This window comes from Mesoplodon bidens, assembly GCF_964165515.1.
Source record: "Mesoplodon bidens genome assembly, chromosome: 1".
Taxonomy (NCBI): domain Eukaryota; kingdom Metazoa; phylum Chordata; class Mammalia; order Artiodactyla; family Ziphiidae; genus Mesoplodon; species Mesoplodon bidens.
Window position 1 is genome coordinate 140,323,496 of NC_138176.1, and position 24,357 is coordinate 140,347,852.

General features: G+C 36.7%; 1 protein-coding gene across 7 annotated transcripts in view; it reads left to right on the forward strand.

Annotated features, from left to right (window-relative positions):
• Positions 1-24,357, forward strand: part of FRYL (FRY like transcription coactivator) — a 246,852-nt gene that overhangs the window by 89,376 nt on the left and 133,119 nt on the right. For 6 of the 7 annotated variants that reach the window (XM_081234990.1, XM_081234992.1, XM_081234993.1 and 3 more), the window contains exon 4: positions 18,406-18,605. In XM_081234990.1, the coding sequence (XP_081091116.1) occupies positions 18,486-18,605 (120 nt within the window). In that variant the 5' untranslated portion in view covers positions 18,406-18,485. Of the gene's footprint in view, positions 1-7,670; positions 7,739-18,405; positions 18,606-24,357 lie in introns of all 7 variants that reach the window. The other variant, XM_081234991.1, reaches the window with a different exon arrangement.

Genomic DNA, 24,357 nt, shown 5'->3' on the forward strand with positions numbered 1-24,357 from the left:
TCTTATTCATGTTTGAAGACACTCTCTTTCTTGAGTCAGCCAGATACTAAATGCTTCCCCAGGTCTGTTCTTCACTTTAACATTACCGTATCATTACACTTAGCACGCTGTTCATGTCTTCCTCTGCTACTTGAGTATAAGCTCCTAGAGGGCATAGATTGATTGTGGTTTTGTTCTTCTTTGTATACTTAATGCTTAGTTGACTTCTGGTAAATGTGCAGGGAACTAAGATAAAGCTTAGGGCTGCAGTCATTTTTGTTGGAATGGATTAATAATAGGAAAGAAGGCAGGAGCATAAATATACGAGCCCTCTTAGACTATGTAATTATTATTATATTACTGATGTTTCTCAGGGGAACAGTTCCTGAAGCAGGAATGCATAAAAGGATACCTCAGTGATTAAAAAAATAATAATAACATTTTACAATATTCTATTTAGTGAATTCCTTGGGAAAAACTGAGAAAAACTTGATTTATTAATAGCTTTTAGGGAGAAAACAGAAATGGAAAGTAATTTTTCCATTAAATAAGTTATATATTTCAAATATTGCCCCATCCAAAGAAAGAAAGGAAAAAGAGACAAAAATCTGATTTTTGTTATTGAAAACAACTTAATAGCAGTGTATATTATATTTCTTTATCATTAAATGTGATAATGTTTCATGTTTATAAGATATGTTTGCCATGATTTGTATTAATGTTCAAAGCTACATTTTATATTAATTGCTAGTGGCCCTCTGGTTTCAAGGCCTGCTTAGCCGGCAGAATGTTGATGCAGTGCTGCTGAAGTTTGATTATAGTTGAGCTTATTTCTTTCAGTAACAACAATGAAGTGACATTCATATGGCCTAAATTCAGGATTTTGTCTTTGTGCCAACAGTTTTAGGCATTACTTCTTTTAAAAACTGAATCAGGAACATTCTGTTAAACCAGCTGTGTAGTGAAGACGTTATCATTTTAAAGATTGGCTTAGTTCCCTAAAATTGATAAGACAAGGCAAGATTCAGTACTGAGATCTATCTAGTCATTTATCTGCAATGCTTTAAGGTCACAGATGCATTTATTATCAATATACTACCTTTCATAAATATATTAATTTATAGAATTTATTTTGCATACATGATTTTATGAGAGCTAGTGTTTCAAAGAATTCAGTTTTTATCACAGACATAGAAGAAATAAATTGACTTATTTTAACCACAGTTTTATAGATTAAAATCTGAATAAGATATAGTGTGTTAAGAAATTAAATTTGCATAATTTACTTGCATTTTTGCACAGTGAAAAAAATTCATAAACAGAGTTTTTAATGCTCAGATGTTTTTCTTGGATTGCAAAAATGGTAAAAGCCAAACCCTAAAAGCACAATTATGCAATCATCTAATTTCAGTTAAAATCTGTGTTATTTGCTTAAAATAATACGTACCATTTATTGAAGTACTTATGGGTCTGGTATTGTGTTAAGTACATATTGTAAATGTGCGTGTGTGTGTGTGTATGTGTATGTACAATCACATATACACATACTTTTATTAAATCTCGTGTTATCCTGAAAATCTGAGGAAAACTATTATTATTGCTGCTTTTTAAAAAATAACAGCTTTCTTGTGATATAATTCACACACCATAAAATTCATCCTTTTAAAGTGTGTGATTCAGTAGTTTTTAGTGTATTCAGAGTTGTACAATGATCACCACTTTTTAATTGTTGAACATTTTTATCACACCAAAAGGAAACCTCATACCTATAATCTAACTTCTGTTTCTGTGGATTTGCCTCTTCTGGACATTTCATATACGTGGAATCATACTATAGGTGTTATTTTGTGACTGTCTTCTTTCACTTACCATATTTCCAAGGTTATTCCATTTGTAGCATATATTGGGACTTCATTACTTTTCGTGGCTGAGTAATATTCCATTGTATGAATATACCACATTTTGTTTATCCATTCATCAGTTGATAAATTGCCATTTTTATCGTAGAGTAAAAGGGGGCTCAGATAAGGTAAAGTGCACAAAGAACCCCCCCCAAATAAACCAAATACACATACACACACTCAGACTTTTTATCCAACTAACTTCTTTTAATCCTTCATATTTCAATTTAAAGATTCCCCTGATCTAGTGAGACTTTAGCAAAATGTGAAGGAAGAAATAGTTAACAATTTCGGGGAACGTGTGGGTGGGCAGAAGGGATATGATGTGCTAGGGGGTGGGAGGAAATATGACCAGTTTGGCTGGAGCAGAGAGGTATGGGGCCAGTAATGGGAATGAGCTGCAAAGGTTGGCAGGGTCCAGACCATGTGGAATCTTGAAGACTGTCTTATAGATTTTGGTCTTAAACGTAAAACACATGGGAAGTCATTGATGGCCTTTGTGACAGTGGTTGGGGTGAATTCATTAGACTTCCATTTTTCATGGGATGGGGACAGAAAAGGGGGAAGAGAGAGGGGTGCAGCATATATAGGGAGTTGCATTAGGTTGCTATTACAGTAGACCAGATGTGAGATGAAGGCGGAACAAATGTTATTTCTTTAGCGAACATGTATGTAATGCCTACCACATGGGTGGGTGGGTTGTCTTCTAAATGCTTTACAAAATACTAACTCAATTATGGTTATGGGGACTGTTTAAGACTAGGAACAATAGGTCTTGGGGTAGATATGGGAGGTAAAGGAGATTTTTAACTAGACTTTTATAAAATGAATTTGGTAGGGTAATTTATGTTCTCATTGACATTAACTTCAGAGACGTATCCATTGGTCGCAGTGAAAAAGAATCACCTACTGCTTAGTGCCCAGATACCCTCTCATCCCTCAGAAAAATCTGTCTGCTTTAAAAAATGAAGCCTAGACAAGGCAGCCAACTCAGTGTGCTGTTAAGGGAACAGTTGAAGTCTGTGATGGTCCCTGAGTTTGGAGTTCCGAGCTGCAGATATCATTGAGTTTAGGATTCATGAGCCTGCTTTCTCCAATTTTATTTTAAATGTTCTGACTCCTTAAGCTAGGTTTACTTCATTTGACAAAAGGCAGATTTTATCTTCAAGTCTAAACATTTTGTGTTGTGAGAAGTGCAGCTGATTATCTAACTCATTAAGTATTTGGTTTCATGATTTGTTTTAAATTTGATATATAGTCTAATAATTAGATAGGAAATTTGAAATCAGGAAACTGTAACACAGATGGTCACAGTATTCCTAGGTGTCTGAGAGTAATCAAAAAGGTCAGTGTAATATGTATGGTAAGTTTCAGACCCACTATTCCATAAATCCTGATGTCACAACCTTTTCCTGTTTGTACCTTCTATTATAGTCATGTGTAGACTCAGTCTTACATCAGATCTTGGGTCCAATCCTATGCTAAGATGGGACGTTGGTTTGGGAGAGCCCTTGCTCACTAGTCTAGACAGCTCAGCATCAGCCTTACCTCACTGAGTTTTGGCTTGGTTTTATTCATCAGTTCCAATGTCTGGGCTGCTACCCATTCTTGTGTCAAAGGCTCCACCTCTAATAATGGTACTTGTTCCTTCCTGAGCCTTGCATTGTCAAAATCTTTGGTATTCCATTTCTTCCAAATATGAGACCCTGCTTTGCCCTTCAAGAGAATGAAGTTCTCATCCGAAAACAAAAGTAAAACTGGATGAGAATCAAGTTCTGCTGACATACCTTTTTAATGATTAAACCCACCTCCCTAGGTGCATGGCCATATATATCCTGTTCTTAGACTTTGCATTATGAATCTGTCTAACTGCCATATCTCTTGTTATTTCTTGGATCCCCTGGTGCTTTTTACCTGTTTTCATACTCTTTAGATACCACATTCTGCCTCCATTACTAGATTTTTTATTACCTTCAGTGTTGCTGATATTCAGCTATAATGCATCCTTATGGCTGTACTGGTATTTACAGCCAGAAGCTGTTCTGACTGTCCCTCTGTCCTGATTGCTGAATATTTTAAATATAACATCTGACAGGTATCTGGCCTGTTACAGTGTTTATACCCCAAATCATTCAGTTTTAGACTGTTTCACTACTGGCCAAACCCTTAGACTTCTTTTCTGGAGGTAACCAAGTTTACAATCTCATTATCACATTGAAAAGTCATAGTTGCTTAACATTTTGCAGGATGGAATGGGCTGTGTTCTCTTAATTATTCCTCCTCCTAATCTGTTAATGCAGGATGTTACAGGACAGTGCCTGTTACTTCTGAAAATTTTATTTTGGGTCCACTAGTTGGTTTTTATTATGCATGCTATTTTAAAAAATTTTGCTAAAGTGAGTGAAATTTTAAGGGTTTTTTTTGATGAGCATTTATTTTTTTAAGTAATTCTTTTTTTAAATGCATATATATTTTTAAATTAATTAATTAATTAATTTGGCTGTGTCGGGTCTTAACTATGGCACATGGGATCTCCCTTGCGACATGCGGAATCTTTCGCGGTGCGCAGGCTTCTCTCTAGTTGTGGAGCGCGGGCTTTGTTGCCCTGCGGCATGTGGGATCATAGCTCCCTGACCAGGGATTGAACCTGCGTCCCCAGCTGATCTGTTATCCATTTTCCTTCCATAGCCTTTAACACTTCTTTTTTTTTTTTTAAATATTTATTTGTTTATTTGGTTGCACTGGGTCTTAGTTGTGGCTCACTGGCTCCTTAATTGTGGCATGTGAACTCTTAGTTGAGGCATGCATGTGGTATCTAGTTCCCTGACCAGGGGTTGAACCCGGGCCCCTGCACTGGGAGAGCGGAGTCCTAACCACTGTGCCACCAGGGAAGTCCCTAACACTTCTTTTTGAAATTATTCTTGCTTGCTCTTAAGTTGACTTAACCTTTCCTTGTTGTCTATAAACCTTTCACGGTCATGGTGATCGGAGTAGACTAAATCACCTCTCTGGACGCACTTGGTGCATGTCAGCTGCTGGCGGGTGGTATTGCACACAGTGGACACCGCTCAACTCCCATGTACAGCCCCTCCTCGTTGTCCATGGAGTCTACCAGGTCCCGGCTGAGTGGCTGGAGCCCGCAACCAGGAGCCTCCGGAGCCCTGGCTCCCTTCCCACTGGGAGACGCCATGATGGCCTGAGAGCAGAGCCAGTCACATGGGATTTTGTTTTCAACCAGGTGAATCTTAAGGGTTTTTACAAAAAGAGAAATCACTTTGAATGGGGAAGGCTATAGAAACCAAATTCTAAATTGTCAGACCTGTTTCTACTAGAAGATGATGAATTATAAATGTGATGGTAGTTCATAGTAGAAAATCATATGAAATGTTTTAGAAGTTATATATTTCAATTGTATGTATTGATCCATGTGATGCAGAAAGTAGCTCGCAAAGGCATTCATAAAAATTGAAGAATACATTAATGTCCATTAACATGCAATATAGTAACAATGTAACATAATAACAACAGATTTACATTATATGCACTTAATGGCTCTTTTTTGTTTAAAATAAGCTTCACTGATGTTTATAGCAGCTTTATTCATAATTGCCACAACTCAGCAACCAAGATGTCCTTGAGTAGGTAAATGAATAAACTGCGGTACATCCAGACTATGGAATATTATCCAGTGGTAAAATAAAATGAGCTATCAAGCCATGAAAAGACATGGAGAAAGCAAAATTGCATATTATTAAGTGAAAGAAGCCAGTCTAAAAGGCTACATAGTGTATGTTTCCAACTATATGACATTCTGGAAAAGGCAAAATTATGGAGACAGTAAAATGAGGAGTGATTGCCAGGGGCTGGGGAGAGGGAGGGATGAGTAGGTGGTGCACAGAGGATTTTTAGGGCAATGGAACTGCTCTGTATGATACTACAGTGATGGATACATTTGTTCAGACCTATGGAATGTACAACACAAAGAGTGAACCTTAATATAAACTATGGATTTTGGGTGATGATGTGTCGATATAGATTCATGAACTGTAGCAGATGTACCAGGAGATGTTGATAATGGGGGAAGGATGCATGTGTGGGAGCAGGAGGTTTATGGGAAATCTCTGTACCTTCCTCTCAATTTAGCTGTGAGCCTAAAGCTGCTCTTAAAAAATTGTTTCGAAAAAAAAAAGTTGAAGAAAATTCATGTAAAATTTTGGAGGAGTGTATGAATGAGCCATTTTTATCGTAGGGAGACTATGGGAGAAAAGAAAATAATGTTCCAACAAAATGGCTTTAGTAATATTCCTGAAGGTAATTAGTGGTGCTTTTTTTTTTTTTTTTGGGTGTGTGGTACGCGGGCCTCTCACTGTTGTGGCCTCTCCCGTTGCGGATCACAGGCTCTGGATGCGCAGGCTCAGCGGCCATGGCTCACGGGCCCAGCCGCTCCGCGGCATGTGGGATCTTCCCGGAACGGGGCACGAACCCGTGTCCCCTGCATTGGCAGGCAGACTCTCAACCACTGCGCCACCAGGGAAGCCCAGTGGTGCATTTTTATGCAGAGTACAGAGGCACTGGATTACCATGGTTTGGTATATAAGAGCCTAGTAATGGTTCAAGAATAAAGTAGTCCCTTTGGCTGCTATGTGAAGTCGATATTTCGTCCGCTAAGAGGCAGGGATAACTGTGAAGGAAGACTTTTCAGGAGTTTACATAGACTGTTATTAGGACCTAAACTTAAAATTTAGCTATGCAGAAAAAGGATGGGGGGATTACTTTTAGTAGTGATGGGATTTGATGGGTAGACTAGATATGGAATATAGGGCACAGGGAGGAATCAATGAAGTTTAGATCATTGAAACTTTACCCTTTGAAATCACAGCTAATGAAAGGCAGAGGATTGATTGGGCACCAAGGTATGTGGTTTGGGTCACGGACAGTGAGTAAAGTGAAGTGGCTGAAACCCTGAGAGAGAAATCAATTCATCAAGATTTCTAGTATGAACTGGGAGAACTATGTATGACTTTTTTTTAAAATTATTTATTTATTTGTTTTTATTTTTGGTTGTGTTGGGTCTTCATTGCAGTGCGTGGGCTTCTCATTGTTGTGGCTTCTCTTGCAGAGCACGGGCTCTAGGTGCGCGGGCTTCAGTAGTTGTGGCTTGCAGGCTCTAGAGTGCAGGCTCAGTAATTGTGGCGCGTGGGATCTTCCTGGGCCAGGGCTTGAACCCATGTCCCCTTCATTGGCAGGAGGATTCTTAACCACTGTGCCACCAGGGAAGTCCTCTATATGACTTTTTAAAATTAGGTTTTTGAGTTATCTTATGAACGATCCTTCACTTTGCTTCCTAGAGCTTTGTCCCTGACATGCATTCATTTAACTCTCTCTGAATTGCTTGATGGATATTATTTGTGGTATTATATAAGAAGGTTTCCTTGTTTACTGTGTTTTTCAAAGTTTATCATCAGAATTAGTTTTAAGTAAAATCATTGTATAGAACCAACTGTTCTGCTTTAGGAGAATAGTGGAAGGCAGTGCTTTTCACCCTGGCTGCACAGTAGAACCACGTTAGGAAGTTTTCAAAAACATACAGATGCCTGGGCCTCCCTCCAAAGATTTTGATTCTGATTTAAGGAATTGCCAGAGAAGGCTGGCAAAGACCAGCATCAGGTCAGAAAACTTGATTTAGCCAGAATGCTGCGAGTGGATATGAAATCTTTTCCAGAGGGCAGAATTGTTATAAACAGTCTGACAGAGACAAGCTTTTATGTTTGCCAATTTACTAATTTACAGTGAGAAATACGCCAAGTGAATGAACGTTAATGCTGGAGCTGGCAGACCATTCTTTGCTCTCCTGTGAGGTAGGTCATAAAAGCTAAATTGTAATCAGGAAGTTGCATGGAAGAGCCTAAAGATCTAAGAAATTTATATCTGTCATGTTCTGCTATAGGGGCCAGAATACTCATCCTTTTGTCCACCCTACTGGACTGTACTTAGGTGGACATGACATTTCCATCAGCAGTGTGCTAAGTGTTAATTTCCCTATACCTTGCCAGCAGTAGATCCAATTATTCTTTTTAATATTTGGCACAAATTTAACATTTGTGTATAAAATGAAAGCTCACTGCTAGTTTAATTTTCATTTTCTGGGCATTACAAAGTTTGAATATTTTTTCATCTGTTTGTTGTCTTCTTAGATTGGTTCTTATGTGAATTGTCTAATTATGTCTTTTGCCAGTTTTTTCTCTGTTGTGTTGTCTTTTTTAAAAAATTTGTAAGAGCTCTTTGAATATTTTATACTTTCTGTCATCTGCATTCTATTTTTTCCCTGACTTTGTCCTTCCTTGTTTATGGTATCATTTGCCTTATAAATATTTAAAAATTTTATTTGGTTATTGAGTACATTCATCTTTTTCTTTCTCTCTCTCTCACTCTCTTTTTTTATTTTTTTTATAATTTTGGGCTTTCTATCTTGGCTAAAAGCCTCCTCTCTCCTGGATTATACATGTTGCCTTTGAATTTTTTTTTCTAAGACTTTAAAACATTTTTACTTTATATCCATCTGGAATTTGGTTTTTGAGTATATTATGTTTATTTTTCTGCAGATGAGTAGGAAGATAGTCCAACATTATTACTAAATAAATCATTCCCTCCCCTCTAATCTTGCCTATGTTGAATTCTTATTCTGGGATTTGGGGGAGGTTCTCTAATCTTTTATATTAATCTAATTTATCTGTACTTAATATTCACTAAGTTCATTACTTTTACATTGTGTTCTGATATAGTCATTATATATATATTTACCCATTTTACTAAGTTTTTATTAATTGAAGTATATTTGATGTACAATATTACATAAGTTACAGGTGTACAATATAGTGATTCACAATTTTTAAAGGTTGTACTCCATAGTCACAAAATATTGGCTATATTCCCTGTGTTGTACATTGTATCCTTGTAGCTTATTTATATGTAATAGTTTGTACCTCTTAATCCCCTACCACTATATTGCCCCTCTCCCCTTCCCTCTTCCCACTGGTAACCACTAGTTTGTTCTCTATATCTGTGAGTCTGCTTCTTTTTTGTTATATTCACTAGTTAGTTATATTTTAGATTCCACATATAAGTAATGTCATACAGTATTTGTCTTTCTCTGTCTGATTTACTTCTCCTAGCATAATGTCCTCCAGGTCCATCCATGTTGTTGCAAATGGCAAAATTTCATTCTTTTTTATGGGTGAGTAGTATTCCGTATACACATACTTACATATATATATATATATATATATATATATATATATATATATATACCATATCTTCTTTATCTATTCATCTGTTGATGGACACTTAGGTTGCTTCCATGTCTTGGCAATTGTTATCAATGCTGCTGTGAACATTGGGGTGCACGTATCTTTTTGAATTAGTGTTTTTGCTTTTTTCGGATATATACCCAGGAGTGGAATTGCTTGGTCATATGGTAGTTCTATTTTTAGATTTTTGAGAAACCTCCATATTGTTTTCCACAGTGCCTGCACCAATTTACACTCCCACCAACAGTGTACAAGGGTTCCCTTTTCTCCACATCCTTGCCAACATTTGTTATTTGTGGTCTTTTTGATGATAGCCATTCTGACAGGTGTAAGATGGTATCTCAGTGTGATTTTGATTTGCATTTCCCTTGTGATTAGTGATGTTCAACATTTTATGTTATATTTTGATATACGTTTTGATTATAGTTATAATCTGTTCTGATTATATTATCTTCTGATTTAGAGAATAGTGTTTGTATTCTTTATAAATAATATTTTTAGCTGTTCTTAGGTATTTATTCCTCCTAGTATATTCTAAGATAATTTTATCCAATATAACCTGAACAAAATAGTCCTGAAATCTTAATCGGAATTTACTAATTAATATATTAATTTTGTGAGAATTGACACATAATAACAAATGCTTTTATCTATAAGTATGTCCTTACCTTTGTTCATGTCTTCTTTTTATGTTCTTTAAGAAGTTCTTGAATTTTCCTTTATATAAGTCCTATGCTTTTTTATTAAATGTATCCCTACCTATTTATACTTGTGAATAGAATAGGTTTTTATCGATTTTCATTCCTACATAATTGCTAGTTAATAAAGAAATTTCATGTCTTCTTTTTCAATATTTATAACAATATTTCATTTTCTTGTATTATTGCATTTACTTATATCATCCCATAACCTTCAGGATGGTGTTGAATAATAAAGCAAGAATCAACATCTTTGTTTAATTTGTTTTAATTGAAATAGATTTGGTGTTTTGAAACCTATAAAAATATTTGCTGCTGGTGAATGGTAAATATTTTATTTGTTTCCTTTGTCTCTGGCTGCTGGATACCAATAGGTGTGCAGTTATATTTCTTTGTCAGCTAATTAAGTGTGTGAGCCATACAGCTACAGTACTATTTTAAAGTATAATCCCAAGAGTGATGGAAGGGAAAGCAGGCTCAGTCTCTGTGAGCCTTAGTTAGCTATCAATTGAGATATTAAGAGGAAGCCACTTTGTTCTTGGTTTGTTTAAGTCATATCAGCCTCAGGGGTATAGAGGACTCAGCCCACCTATTTAGATTCTGCTCGCCTTCTTGGAAGTCAAAGAAAAATGGCTACACAACCATATGCAGTTATCTACCTCTGCCAAGCCCTGGGTCTAGGTACGTTTGCTGGATGAAACAACTGGGTATGTTTGCTGCAGGATTTTGGTGTTCATCTTTTCACTTTAGGGCTATCCTGTGGTGAGGCCCTGGTTCATGTCTGGCCAGAGGAGAAGATTTTGCCACAATAGGTTTTTCATTGGCAGTGAATATTTTTATGGGCAGAAGAGTGGAGAACCAAAATGAAAACAACTTTTTTGTTGCTTCTGATACCCTACCCACAGTTGAGATATAAGTCAACTCGTTCATTTTCTGGTGGGGAAGCAGAGCTTAGAGAGGTTAAATATTTTGACCAAGATTATAATGATATTCAGTAGCCAAGTCCAGGGCTCTTGTCTTCTGACTCCTAGGTCCATGCATATTTTAAAAATACCACATTATTTCTAAATTTTAGAAGAGTTTCTTAGGCGAGCTTCTGAAGGTTCAAAGGACTACAGGAAAATAATAACCTCAGGGAGACTCTGGCTGAGTGAATAATGGATTATTTAGATGATAGGTCATTTTTCTTCAGCTTTATAATAAGCGATATTTCTGTAGTAGATTTCAAGTAAAAAACATTGGAAATGTGCCAAAGATGTCATAGGACTTCTATGTTTAGAAATTGTTTTCAATGGGAATAGTTTAGCCTAGGATAAATAAACATTTTAGGAACAGCTGTCCAAAGAACAAGCAAAAGTCTTAAGTTTTCTATCCATTGAAATTCATCCAGAAGCAAAAAAGTTGGACTGAGTAGTGAGGAAAATGATTTCATTCACATAGAATAGACACTTAAAGTATTTAGGAACAGAATTAATAAGAATTAAATAGATTCCCCTATGAAGGAAAGTATACATTTTCCTTTGGGTACATGAAAGAAGACAAATTAGTGAGGGTATCCAGGTTCTAGATAAGAAGTCTTAATTAAGATGTCAATTTTCTTCTAATTATTTTGTGAAAGTATGCATAAGCTTGGAAGTATAAGTGAATGACAATAGGTGAGAAATTCCTGAAGATAATGAGTACACCAGGAGTATTTGTGCCAACAGATGATAAAAACTATTATGAAAAGTTACAATAATTAAAAGAATGGTACTGATACAAAAACTGATTGTTAATGAGCAGAATAGGAAGCATATTTGAGTATGAATTTAGTTTATGATAATAAAATCAGTGACAAAATTTTAGTAAAGGCAGTGAGAAGAACTGATTAAATGTTGAGGAAGAATTTTTAAATTTTTGTTGTATAACACCCCAAGACAGATTTAAATGGAGTAAATATAACTAAAAGAGAGTTAAAAGAAAATAGAGGTAAATATATATCTGATCAAAATGGGGACACTTTTTCTTTTTAGCCCATTTTATATAAATGAATTTGAAAAGCAACAAAAGTACTTGATTTGGCAAATAGTCATTCTAAGCAAAGAATATGTTAATAATATAGACTTTTAAGGAAGAAAAAATGATATATCAAAATCTGGCAGTTGTGGAGGAAATAAAGCCACTGATCTGAAAGTTCTTAAACTGAGAACTTAAGTTCACATTCCATTCAAATGGGACAATCGACTTTAATTAGAAGTCAGTTTCCTTGTCATACATGAACAGTAACTTGATGTGGTGTTTTGCACCTGGTTCCTGCCAGGAATTTTACCATCTGGTTGTTAAATTATTGGCGGCTTGAAATCAGCCATGATGGGAGGAGTATTTCCATGATGGAAATTAGCAAATGCTGCAAATCAGGACACTTTTTTTTTTTTTTTTTTAAAGAGAGGCGTTTACCAGCTTATCGCTTGAGATAAGATTTGATTTGTTAGCATAAAATAAGATAACATGCAAAATATCTTAATAAATATTAAATAATGTTTTGTTTCCATAAGAAGTGAATGGTGTCTGGTATGAGATTCCTTCATTCATGAAGGAATTTTGAGGTATACCTTGCCTTGTATAGCAAATTGTGTTTGTGCGCTGAATCCATCAAACAATGCTTTCATATTGTACCTCTCAACATGTACAGCGTGCACATTACTTTTCTTCTCTTCAGAAACAGTTGCTTTCAAATGTAGAGTTTTGCTTTGGATAGTTGGTTGAAAGATACACCAATCCAACTGGCCTCCCCAGAAGTTGAAGTTTTCTTTTATTCCCTAATCTGATTTTGCTATCTTTGTTTCTGCTTTCAATTTGTCTACCATATAACCTGATTTGTGTTTTTGACATTTTATTGTAATTGACTTAAAACTGTTTTCTTCTCTTGGTCCAAGTACATTATTGTTTTAAGCTTTGGATTGGTCTGCTGTTTATTGTGACTCTTCTCAGCACCTTTGGTTCTTCTGGCTGACAGGAATAGAGTAGGCTTTTCTTTCTTTTTTAAAAAATTAATAGACTTTTTTTTTGTGAAGAGCAGTTTCAAGTTTACAGAAATTTGAACAGAAAGTACAGAGAGTTCCCATGTACCCGCTTCTGCTACCCACCCCTCCCAGCCCCACCCATTTCCCCTACTATTGACATTTTACATTAATTTGATACATTTGTTACAATTGATGAACCTACATAGACACATCATAATCACCCAAAGTCCATAGTTTACAATATCAATCTTGGTGTTGTGCATTCTATGGGTTTTGACAAATGTATAATGGCATGTATCCATCATTACAGCATCATACAGAATAGTACTGTGCCCCTAAAAATCCTCTGTGCTCCACCTGTGCTCCACCTATGTATCCTTCCCTCCCTCCAACCCCTGGAAGTCACTCATCTTTTTATTGTCTTCATAGTTTTGCCTTTTCTAGAATGTCAAATAGTTGGAATCACACAGTGTGTAGCCTTTTCAGATTGGCTTATTTTACTTAGTAATATGCATTTAAGTTTCTTCCAAGTCTTTTCATGGCTATATAATTCATTTTGTTTTAGCACTGAATAATACTCCATTGTCCGATGTACCACAGTTTGTTTATCCATTCACCTACTGAAGGACATCTTGGTTGGTTCTAAGTTTTGGCAATTATGAATAAAGCTGATGAAAACATCCGTGTGCAGGTTTTTGTGTGTATATGTTTTCACCTCCTTTGGGGAAATACCAAAGAGCACAGTTGCTGTGTTGTGTGGTAAGAATATATTTAGTTTTGTAAGAAACCTTCAAACTGTCTTCCCTTTTACATTCTCACCAGTGGTGACTGAGAGTTCCTGTTGTTCCACATCCTCACCAGCATTTGTTTCTGTCATTGTTATAGATTTTGATCATTGTAATAGTTGTGTAGTGGTGTTGACTGAAAAAAAAAAACAAAAAGCACAACCTAAAAGTTGAGAATTGTGTATTATTTGGCAGACTTGCTGAGGACTTCGGCCTAGGAGGCAGCCTCTAAGATAGCTCTGAGGGACTGCTCCTAAGAGGTAAGGGAGGAGCTAGGAAACATAGGAGTTTTTGCAACAAAAAGCCAGGTAGTTGGAACATCAAAAGGTTACTGTTAATTAAAAAAACCCAGACATCTCATGTTAATGAATTTAGCACTTTCCTATGTGCTAAATTCATTAGCACATAGAAAGATGCAAGAGTCTGGGCTCATTGAAATCATTCCTTTGATATGCACCTTAACTATCTAGGGCCTGGATCCTGCTTTTCTCCATCCTGAATCCCCTCAGAGTGCATGTTGGGGGGACTGCAGTGGCTAATGGCTTGACGTTGGCAGCACCCTTTGTTTACTGATATGGCAGGTGACATTTTCCATCCACGGTGGTATCTCATTGTTGTCTTAATTTGCATTTCTCTGAAGACGTATGATGTGGAACATCTTTTCATATGCTTGCTTGTCATCTGTATGTCTTCTTTGGTGAGGGGTCTATTCAGATGTTTTGCCCATTTTTTAATTGGATTGTTTATCTTCTAATTGCATTTTAAGAATTGTTATATATTTTGGATAACAGTTTACCGGATACGTGTTTTGCAAAGGTTTTCTCCCAGTCTGTGTCTTTTCATTCTCTTAACAGTATCTTTTGCAGAGCTGAATTTAGTAATTTTAATACAGCTCAGTTTATCAATTTTTCTTTCATGGGTTGTGATTTTAGTGTTGTATCTAATAAAGTCATAGCTAAACCCAAGAACTGTTAGATTTTCTCCTTCTTATAGTCTGGGAATTTTATAGTTTTGCATTTTACATTTCGATCTATGATCTATGATCTATGATCAGAGATCTATGATCTATGATCCATTTTGAGTTAGTTTTTGTAAAAGGTGTAGGCTTGCTTTTTAAACTAAGAATTTTGCTTTTGCCTTTTAAAATAAGAGATATTTTTGACTTTTGGTCTTGTTCAAAGGCCATTTACCTTATACCTTTTCTTTCTTATGTTGTCATCAACATGTTTACTACTAACCAATATAAGTAAATAATTATAAGTAAGCAATTTTGTGGTATTTTGTTACTTTTCTGTATTATATAAATCTCTTCGTAAATATGTGTGTAATATGCATGTACATATAAGATTATGACCACAAAGTAGTAATTTTTTATCCCTAAAGACCTGTTTTGGGGGGTGAGGGTACTACAGGCAGCTTTCATAGACTCCACTGGGGTCTTTTTAAAGCTACATCCACCCACCCCTACTCATCCTTATCTAAAACACCTCAGTCATTGAGTCACTGTGCATTTTGGGGGATGTTACTGTTTAGTGTTGTGCATAAGAATATAATGGAGCTAGAAAACACCGAGAACCGCTGCTGTACTGAAACCAAACATGTATCAGCTTAGGGTTTTTGTGTCTCTTTTCCCTTGTCTGTTCTCCTTCACTGAAGTTCAGTTTATCTTATAAAGGTATAGGAGTCTTATGAGCATGAAAAAGGTAATTTTTAAATGAAACATGCTAAGAACAGTGCTATATAGAGAGTTAGCTGTCTAAAAATACTGTATTTATGTTTTATTTGCACCTTATCTAAGAGAAAGAGTATACATGCTAGGCTAATTTTTATATTTTATCTAATTTTAAATGTTAAATATTCGGGTCTTGCTTTATTCTTATTATTATCAGAGTTTTATAGATTTATATTCCAAGGATGTTTAATCTGACATTGGGTTTTTACAACTTGTAATTCAATGCCTGAATTGTGTTAAGAGTTACACTCTAACATTACGTCTTTATTCTCCTGTAGGCTTATATAAAATTTTCAAACAATTTTAATAGCATGTAGGGAAATAGGATTGTTTAACCTCATAAAATATTTAACTCAAGCAGTCTGGTGACATCAGGTTGATCTAGTTATGTGTAAACTAGCCTTCTTACCCTGCTTAGAGTGACCATCCCTTTTTCCTAACTATTAGCAGAATATGAGAAAAATTCACATATCTTCACCAAAGCTGAACGTTATAGTGAAATACACAATTGGGGGAAACCACTTTGATAAATGAAAAGTATTATTTAATTTTTATTTATTTTTAAAATATTAGTGAGGTTAAATATTATTTTCATGGTTACTGGCTTCTTCTATTATATCTTTTGTAGCTTGTTTCTTCATGTCCTTTGTCCAGTTTTCAGTTTGGGGGTGTGGGTCTTTTTCTAACTGATTTCATTAGAGCTTTGTGGATGGAGGTTAAAGTGATTAACTCTTAATAAGTAATTTTCATTAAAATTTGATTTTTTTAAAAATTGAAGTATTTTTATTTTGGAAGATAATGCACGTCTTTGGAAGATAAACCTTTATCTGGAAGATAAATACTAGTTTCCCTCAGACTTTTGGCTATATTGGCAAATTTCTTGAAATATGCAGTTATGATACGTAGGAATATTTATTTATGCTTAATTTATGTTTATGATTTTTTAGGAAGTAGAAGAGAGTAAGGGTGAGTTTTTGAGAGGTCATTTTAACTAAAGTTTTTTCTTTTTGAGGAAACTTTAAAGGTTACAATGTTATTAAGATTATACTTCATCAAAGTCTAGAATTCAAGTGCTAAAGTCTATCATAGCTTCTTGTTTAAAACGTTTATTGTAAATTTAAAGCCAAAGAAACTTTGTAACTCTCTTATGATCTTATGAATCTTAATTAAAAGATATATTTTGTATCTACTACCATAAGTCAAAATCTTAAAAGTGTTTCATCTTCATTTTTATTTCTAAAATGTAAATTAAAATTCTAGAAACTATCTGGGTAGGCTTTTTCACTATTTTATGATTCCCAAGAGTTATTCAACATGTGTGGATATAAAATATAGAATATTCTTAATGACTCAGAATAAATTTTTAAAATTTAAGATCTCCTTTCCCCACAATGACATTTGTTAACACATTCTCTCCTTTATAATACACAGTGTTGGATCATGAAACAGAGTAAACAAACAAGTCATTGTTTAAAATAAATAGTGTGCACTGTGTTCAAAGGACTGTGAATTTTTGTTTTGAATTATTATATAATTTTAGTTCTAGAGTACATTACATATTATATTTTAATTTTATGTGATACAAAGATATTTATTTTAGATGCAATATTAACAGTTTATAACGTTCTTTAGATTATTATTTTAAATATTAAGCCATCATGTATGACTAATTTCTAATCTTAACCTTGGAGGAAAATATTCTATTCTATAAAAAATAAGTAAGTAAACAAAGATAATGAATAGGACATGAAAGTAAGCCATTCTTTGGTATTGGGAAGTTCAGTCTTTTTTTTTCCCCCTGGCTGCACCGCACAGCTTGTGGGGTCTTAGCTCCCCGACCAGGGATTGAACCCGAACCCTCAGGTGTGAAAGCGTGGAGTCCTAACCACCAGACTGCCAGGGAACTCCCGGAAGTTCAGTTTTTCAAAAATATTTATTTTTCTTAAATTTTCAAATTATTTTTTCTGAAGTGACTGCCATAACCTGACTTCATATTGCTTTCTAGAATTTTCTTTGGGTGTTATCACAGTCACCTTTAGATATATTGACACATACTATGTTTGGTAGAGTAGGGTATTTATTATTATTATTATTTTTTAGTTGACAGAACAATTCCTTATAAGTTGGGAGTGTATTTATTTAGGTTAAATTTATTGTCCTGTGGTTATATACACACATACACGTAAGCAGAAATTCAGTGTTTGAAAAATTGTGTTCTGCTTCCTGTTTCAAGGAGGGAGTTATTTATAGGGCGGCATATTGAAAGGGTAGTATCTAGAGATAAGCTTGAGGGAGAGAAGTACATTCTTGCAGGTTCTCCGTGAATATTCCAGGCCAAAGGGATGTCACAAGCTGAGGTTAGAGAATGGGAGGGTCTATATTATGCAACAGCCTGGAAGATCGAGGTGACTGGATAAACTGTAGATAAAAGCCAGGTAGACTGCCCAGGCAGTCAAGAAAACAGAACAGGTGAAGATAAACAGCAAGCAGTGGTGTGTGCTCTTTTTGTGCCACACTTGATGCAAAGCACTCTTTGCCAGGCACAGTTGATATCATCTCTATCTCTCCTTTGAATGATACAAAGAAAAGTCCTATGAGTCATGTTTTATTTCCTTCATTGCACATAACTTTGTTTAGAATTCATTTGTTCATTCAATACATATTTATTGTATACCTAGTATATATACCAGGCATTGTTCTAGGCTCTTGGGATTCATCAGTGAACAAAAAAGACAGAAGAGGTCTTTGTTCTTATAGCATTTACAACTGTAGGGTAGGGAGAAAAATAGTACATAGTAAACGTAATATATAACTAAATTTTAGTTACATTGGGCAGTATGTTAGAAGGTGACAAGTGTAATAGACAAAAATAGAGTCTGGTAATACAGATTGGTAGATCTGGATGGGGTTTGGGGGAGGATACATATTAAATAGGGTGGTTTTGGTTGGCCTAATTGAGTTGATTATTAAAGTAGAGTTCTTTTGTTTCTTTTATTTTTAGCTTCAGCACAAGTCAGCAAAGTGAATAAGTACTGCACTTCTTCCAACTTTCATTCCACTTTGGGGAAAAAGAATATCATCATGTCAAGCATTACAATTGACCCAGATGTCAAGCCTGGTGAATATGTCATCAAGAGCCTCTTTGCAGAATTTGCTGTTCAAGCTGAAAAGAAAATTGAAGTTGTAATGGCTGAACCCTTGGTGAGTAGAGCTGACCTATAAATCCAATATTTTCTTGAGTTGCATTAACCATTATATTACAAATTTTCCAAAGAAAATAATATACTTGAAAAAATATTAAAGGAAGCCAATCTGAAAAGGGTACATACTGTATAATTCCAACTATATGACATTCTAGAAAAGGCAAAGCTGTGGAGACAGTAAAAGATCAGTGGTTGCCAGGGATTGGGCAGGGGTAGGGGTGGGATGAATAGGCAGACACAGAGGATTTTTAGGGCAATGAATATATTCTGTATGATATTATAATGGTGGATACATGTCATTATACATTTGTCCAAACCCACAGAATATACAACACCCGTTGTGAACTGTAGTGCAATCTATAGACTTTGGATGATTAGGCTGTGTCAGTGTAGGTTCATCTGTTATAACAAATGCACCCCTGTGGCACAGAATGTTAATAATGGCGGGGGCTATGCGTGTAAGGGCACAGGGGAATATGGGAAGTCTATCCTTCCACTCAGTTTCGCTGTGAACCTAAAACTGCTCTCAAAAATAAAGTCTTAAAAAAAAAATTAAGGGATAGGCCAGTAGTAAAGTGATGATCTAAAAAGCTGTAATGACTCTAGAACCCACTTTGATAAGTCACTGCAGGTCACCAAAGAACAAAAATGGATTTCACCAATGGGAATTGTTGAGACAGATGAAACATAAGAGAAAACCTAAAACATTCTGTGAGCTAATGATGTGACAGTAGCCAGACTTATAATGAACCCGTAAACAGCTTTGAACTTACAGTACACGAGGATACTGAAAGAATGTGAGGAGCTCTGGGTGAGTCGAGCTTATGGTGACGAAGAAGGAAGAAAAAGACCAAAAACAAATGTCTGGGTTGGATTCTCATGAATTGTGGTGGCTATTATGATAGATAATGCAGTGGTTGGGCAGTCAGAGGGGGAATAGATGAAAGGCAAAGACTGTTTAGTTATTGTATATAATTCAGGCTGGAATGAAAAGAGCCTTGGAACGAGGGCATTAACAGTGGAGAAGTGGTTGCAGAAAAAAGTGAGATAAACAACAGAAGCAGAATCAGTAGAACTTGACACATAATTAAATAGGAGTAGGTGTCTTGAGTGAGAGTGAAGGGTTAAAGATTTTTTGAAGTGTTAGAAAAGATGGTAGTGTATTTACTTAGGTAAAGAAAACAGGAGTATTATTGGGGTAGTAAAGGTGATTAAGATAATTTTTCCTTTGTGTATGTTAAGCTTGAGCTACTAGCGATCTAAACCATGTGGAACTATTTGATTGGTAGCTGGAGATTCCTTTTGGGAACTCAAAAGAAATATAGATTTTGGCATCATCTACATGAGGGTGATAATTAAAGCTAAAAGAGCACATGATAATATCAAGGGAAGAGAGTATAGAATAGCATTATTATTGTCAAATAATATAGAGAGGCAGAGCACAGTGAACACTGAGGAAGAGCGTATTGGACTTGGAAATTAAACAGCCTGAGAGCAGTTTTAGCGGATGATATAACTTTAGGAAGCAACTCTTTGGGTTTGAAGGGAATGGATATGGGATGTATCAAGATCACGCTGGTAGGTTCGAAGTACGGTGATGATAATGAAGATGGAGGTAGAGGATGTAATAGCTAAAATTTATTTATTCCTTACACAACTGGATTAGCGATAGGGCTTCACTGTCACTTTGAGACTCAGAGGGTTTGTTACTTGTCTGAAGTCCAAAGCCAATAAGCAGCAGAGTGAAGAGTTAGGCTTAACTCAATCTGCTGTCCTTCCTCAGAAGGAAGGGAGGAAAGGAACAGAAAAGAGAATAATGATGACCTAAGAAAGAAGGGAAGTTGAGGAAGTATTATAGGTTCTTAATTTTCTTAGTGAAGTAGGACTTAACATTACTCATAATATGATGGTATGTGTGTGGGTACCTGCATGCCTCGAGTTTCTTTCTGATCATTAAATAGAGGAAACTACTCTGAAGAAAGCATCTATGAAATAATGTATTTGAGGTTTAATAAATAATAATAAGTAAAAGATCATTAACCAAAATGTATATTTTAAAGCTGTTCATCTCACTATATTCAATTTAAGTCATTCCACGATTACTTTCTGCATATCAAATTAATGTTTTTATACCAATGTATATATATTTTACAGCATGTATATAATATAAAAGTGTTTTAGAAATTGGGATTACAAGAGTCTATAGATATGAATTAGTGATTATAAGGCTTGATTAGAAATGTACTTTATAAAATGTTATTTTCTTCATCTATAGTCTATGAATTACATGATAGATCGCTACACTAGCCTACTTAAATAATGTACAGTCAGAAAGGGAACCACTTTTTTTTTTTTTTTTTTTTGCGGTACGCGGGCCTCTCACTGTTGTGGCCTCTCCCGTTGTGGAGCACAGGCTCCGGACGCGCAGGCTCAGTGGCTATGGCTCACAGGCCCAGCTGCTCTGCGGCATGTGGGATCTTCCCGGACTGGGGCACGAACCCACGTCCCCTGCATCGGCAGGAGGACTCTCAACCACTGCGCCACCAGGGAAGCCCGGGAACCACTTTTTAAAAAATACATTAAAAAAAGTTTATGGAGCGTGGTGACTATGGTTGATAATACTATATTGTATAACTGAAATTTGCCAAGAAAGTAGAACTTAAGTGTTCTCACCAAGAAAAAAAAAAAAGAAAGAAAGAAAAAGAAAAAAGTGAATATGTGAGGTGCTGGATGTTTTAATTAACTTGAAGTTGGGAATCCTTTCACAGTATATATGTATATATCGCATTGTATACTTTAAATATATTACACCTTTATTTATTACTTATATCTCAATAAGCCTGAAAAAATGTTTATTAAAATTTTTAAACTTAGATAAAAGTAGAGATTATAGTATAATGAACCCTCAGCAATCAGCTGGTTTCAGCAATTTGCAACTTACACAGCACATTTTAAAAACTTTTACCTATTTTATAAATTTTTGTTTTTTTGTGGTACACGGGCCTCTCACTGTTGTGGCCTCTCCCGTTGCGGAGCACAGGCTCCGGATGCGCAGGCCGAGCGGCCACGGCTCACGGGCCCAGCCGCTCCGCGGCATGTGGGATCCTCCCGCACCGGGGCACGAACCCGTATCCCCTGCATCGGCAGGCGGACTCCCAACCACTGCGCCACCAGGGAAACCCTATAAAATATTTTTAGGGGCCTCCCTGGTGGCGCAGTGGTTGAGAGTCCGCCTGCCGATGCAGGGGATACGGGTTCGTGCCCCGGTGCGGGAGGATCCCACATGCCGCGGAGCGGCTGGGCCCGTGAGCCGTGGCCGCTGGGCCTGCGCATCCGGAGCCTGTGCTCCGCAACGGGAGAGGCCACAACAGTGAGAGGCCCGCATACCGCCAAAAAGAAAAAAAAAAAAAAAAAAAAAAAAAAAAAAAATATTTTTAAACAGCACCATGTGCTATGGTCCTAAGAGCTCTGAAATATTTTATATTCTTAAAGGAATTTTAATTTTGAAATGTGAAAGTCTTCAGAGTAAAATAGTTAAAAGAAAATACAAGTGAAATTACCTAATTTGAATGAGTCTATAATATGGTGATTTTACATCTTTCTCCTTCCTTTTTCTCCCAATGCCATTGTTACTGTCCTAGCTCAGGGCCAGGTTCTGTCATATTAGGCCATTGCATTAGCCTTCTAAGCAGTCAAGAAGTGGTCCATCTCCTTTCCATTTTCCTTGTTCTCACCAGATTTTTCCTCATCTAAAATACAAATATTATTGCCTTTCTGCTTTAGAAATCTTGCTTCCTTTTCATTGCTATGGATTAAATTCAAGTTCTTGGTGAGTCATTTCAGCCTCTTCACAGTCTCATTACAGTTTGTGTAATGTCTCATGATTCTCCCATCCTGATGTGTGCTGTGACACTTAAAAGTATCCTCTAGGGCTTCCCTGGTGGCGCAGTGGTTGAGAGTCCGCCTGCCGATGCAGGGGACGCGGGTTTGTGCCCCGGTGTGGGAGGATCCCACATGCCGCGGAGCGGCTGGGCCCGTGAGCCATGGCCGCTGAGCTTGCGCGTCCGGAGCCTGTGCTCCACAACGGGAGAGGCCATAACAGTGAGAGGCCTGTGTACCGCAAAAAAAAAAAAAAAAGTATCCTCTATATATTCTGTTGTTCTGATGTATTTTTAATTTTTCTCTCAATCTAAGATGTTTTTTTGTTCAAAGTGTCATTTTATTTTTATGTCGTTTATTTATTTATTTTTGGCTGCGTTGGGTCCTCGTTGCTGCACGCGGGTTTTCTCTAGGTGTGGTGAGAGGGGGCTACTCTTCTTTGTGGTGCACGGGCTTCTCACTGCAGTGGCTTCTCTTGTTGCGGAGCAAGGGCTGTAGGTGCATGGACTTCAGTAGTTGTGGCCCGTGGGCTCTAGAGCACAGGCTCAGTAATCGTGGCACACAGGCTTAGTTGCTCCGCGGCATGTGGGATCTTCCCGGACCACAGCCCAAACCTGTGTCTCCTGCATTGGCAGGCAGATTCTTAACCACTGCGCCACCAGGGAAGTCTTAAAATGCTTTTAATTCCTCTGTTTTTAAACCTCTATTCATTCTTCCAACTTCCCACATGTTCCCTCTAACATAGTGATCCTTCCCCAAACTAAATGAATCTTTGTTTTACCATAATAATTTGTTCATACTCCTCGATTCTGACATTGTCATATTATGGTTAATTGCTTACATGTTTATCTTTTCTGATGTGAGCTAGTTGATACCAGGAACCAGGTCTCTCTTTCCTCTGTACCTGCAGCACTGCCCTTGGTGGTAGGTAGGTGCTTAGTAAAAGTAAAAAGCCCTTGGTGGTAGGTGCTTAGTTTGTATTTTAAATTGAATGTAGCCTTAAGAACATTGCTGTGGCCTGTGCCCTTTTTCTTCTAACAAAGCATAGTATCCTTTTTTTTTTTTTTTTTTTTTTTTCAGTACGCGGGCCTCTCACTGTTGTGGCCTCTCCCACTGCGGAGCACAGGCTCCAGACGCGCAGGCTCAGTGGCCGTGGCTCACGGGCCCAGCCGCTCCACGGCATGTGGGATCCTCCCGGACCGGGGCACGAACCTGTGTCCCCTGCATCGGCAGGCGGACTCTCAATCACTGCGCCATCAGGGAAGCCCCAAAGCATAGTATCCTTGTGTTAGCCAGAGCTTCTGATAGTTCTTTCAGAATAGTCTGATGTTGACTATATTTTATTCATTCATTTACCAGTTAATTTCAGAAACATCTGCTGTGTAATTTAAAATGAGATTATTAAGTTTTGGTGAGTAGTGGTGAGGATTCCATTAGAAAATAGGTGTTTCCACCCCATCATCACACTTAAGAGAGGAGGCATCCCTGCTTACTCCTCCTGACACACCAGGAAAACCCCCAGTGTTGTAGACGACAGCAGCCAAGGACAAACACTGGCTGAGAAAATCCCCATCATATTTTACAGATTTTACCCGCCTCACTCCTATATACCGGCATAATTTCTTCTTGTCTGAATCAGATCTGTGCCAGCTTTGTTTCATTTATGTCCAAGTCTGAGTAGATGGTGTATCGTCTACCCAGCCTCAAGATTAGATAATGAAAATACATTTAATCTAACATTATCACAAGGTTTTTATTATAGCTTCAAATGCATTTATTGTGATCTCATTTATATTGAAATTTATTTGTACCCTTTCCAGTAATAAACAGCCATTCAAGATGAGTCTCTTGCGTTCTTGAATGAAACTTTC